General features: G+C 54.5%; 1 protein-coding gene across 1 annotated transcript in view; it reads right to left on the bottom strand.

Moving 5' to 3' along the window:
* Positions 1–1,852, bottom strand: part of SDK1 (sidekick cell adhesion molecule 1) — a 661,119-nt gene that overhangs the window by 203,954 nt on the left and 455,313 nt on the right. Inside the window, exon 17 of the mRNA XM_007942892.1 lies at positions 1,324–1,505. Within this exon, the coding sequence (XP_007941083.1) occupies positions 1,324–1,505 (182 nt within the window). The remainder of the gene's footprint in view (positions 1–1,323; positions 1,506–1,852) is intronic.

The raw sequence follows: 1,852 nt of genomic DNA on the forward strand, positions 1-1,852 counted from the left end.
GAGGGGAACTGCCCACAGGGTCTCCAAGGCTGTCAGTCTCCATGGAAGCAAAGCCCAAACCACACCCACTGCCTGGAGTCTATTCCGACCCACAGTGCCCCTAGAGGACAGAGTGGAACTGCCCACAGGGTTTCTAAGGCTTTACAGAAGCTGACTGTCACATCTTTCTCCCGTGGAATGGGTGGTGGGTTCAAACCACCAAACTTTTGTCTAGCAGCCAAATATTCCAACCCCTGTGCCAGCAGGGCCTTTTAAACAGACTGCAGCCAACATTAATTGTCCAGGTGTCAGCTGTTTTTGTTTTCAAACGACTGATGCAGAATCGTTGGGAGACGAGTAGGCTCTAAGTGGCGGCCCTCCCGTTCCTGCTGAAGCCGCGCTGACCGCACTTAATTTATGAAGGAGGATTTATGGACTTTTGCATGACAACTGGCAGCTGATCAATAAGGGATGATAATAACAGCGTGTACTATCAGGGAACATTAGGTCACAGGTCTGATTCGAGGAGAGAAGTGGGCAGTCAGAAACCTCACCATCTGAGAAAGGTCAAGGCCAGCTAGCAATAAAAATGGCCAAGCCAATGAAACCACACCTGTGACTCAGTGGTGGGCACAGATCACTGAGAGAAGAAGGGCTTCAGATTTGGTGGGAAATGACTTCCCAGCCACGTAGCTGGGCTGCCGTGGGGCCTGTGCGGTGACCTTGGGAGAGGGTCTACTTATTCCACGGACAGGACTGACCCTGAGTGCAGGCCCCTGAGGGCACAGCCGATGGGAAACTCCAGGCCTTGGCGAGTTCATTTAAGACCCACTTCTTTTACGGCTTTCCGCCTGGTCATTTTTGACAGAGGTGGGGAAGTAACTTGTTTGCTTTTAGTTACTGAAAAAGGCCAAAAAAAAAAAAAAAAAAAAGAAGAAGAAAGGAAGGAAGGAAAAAGCACTAGTTGCAAATTCCATCACCCACGATGCCATGGCCACGTGAAAACACACTGTAAACCTTTGCAGCCTCAGGCAGGTGTCACAGCAGGCGCTTGTGAACAAGGTGCACCCCCTGCAAGTCAACAGGACTCTGTGGCGAGCGGCCACTAGCCAAGGGCGCACAGAGATGTTCATTGCCTGGTAGCCAGAGGGACAGGCAGGGCAGTCCCCCGTCCCTCCTGCACTTTCCCTGCCGTTGGTTCGGGAATTGGATCAGAGCGTGTTAAGTACGCACTCGGTGCTCCTCCGACGGGCCCCAGAGGACTGAGGCACTGCATTCATTTCTAACGCGTTCCAATCGAATTCTGCGAATCCCGCTCCCCACGGAGGCGCCCCCTCGGCTTACCTCCCTGCAGCGTGTACTCGGTCACAGCCCTGCTGAACACGCCCAGGCCGGCCGCGTTGTAAGCGGCCACCTGCAGTTCGTACTGTGTCCAGACGATGAGCCCTCTCACCAGGCAGTAGTTCACCTCCGCACCGCTGATGTTCCTCTGCTGGTACTCCCCGGGCAGGCCGGCCAGGCGGTACCTGCGGCAGAGGGGAAGCCGGTGACGGCAGGAAAGGACGTGCTGTGGGATTAGTTGTTGTTATGTGCCGTGGAGTTGGACCGACTCATAGCGACCCTTCCTTGGGTTTCTGAGGCGCTATCTCTATGCAAGTAGATTGCCCAACCTTCCATCCGAGGAGCGGTGGGTGGTTGAACTGCCAGCCTTCTGGTTAGCAGTTAAGTGCCTTAGGCATTATGCCACCAGAGCTCCTGCGGGATTAGAGGAAGGTGGAAGACCCACAGCGCCCCTAGAGGACAGAGTGGAACTGCCCACAGGGTCTCCAAGGCTGTCAGTCTTCACAGAAGCAAAGCCCAAACCACACCCACT

This window comes from Orycteropus afer, unplaced genomic scaffold (assembly GCF_000298275.1).
Source record: "Orycteropus afer afer isolate SDZICR_OR568_19922 unplaced genomic scaffold, OryAfe1.0 scaffold00006, whole genome shotgun sequence".
NCBI lineage: Eukaryota > Metazoa > Chordata > Mammalia > Tubulidentata > Orycteropodidae > Orycteropus > Orycteropus afer.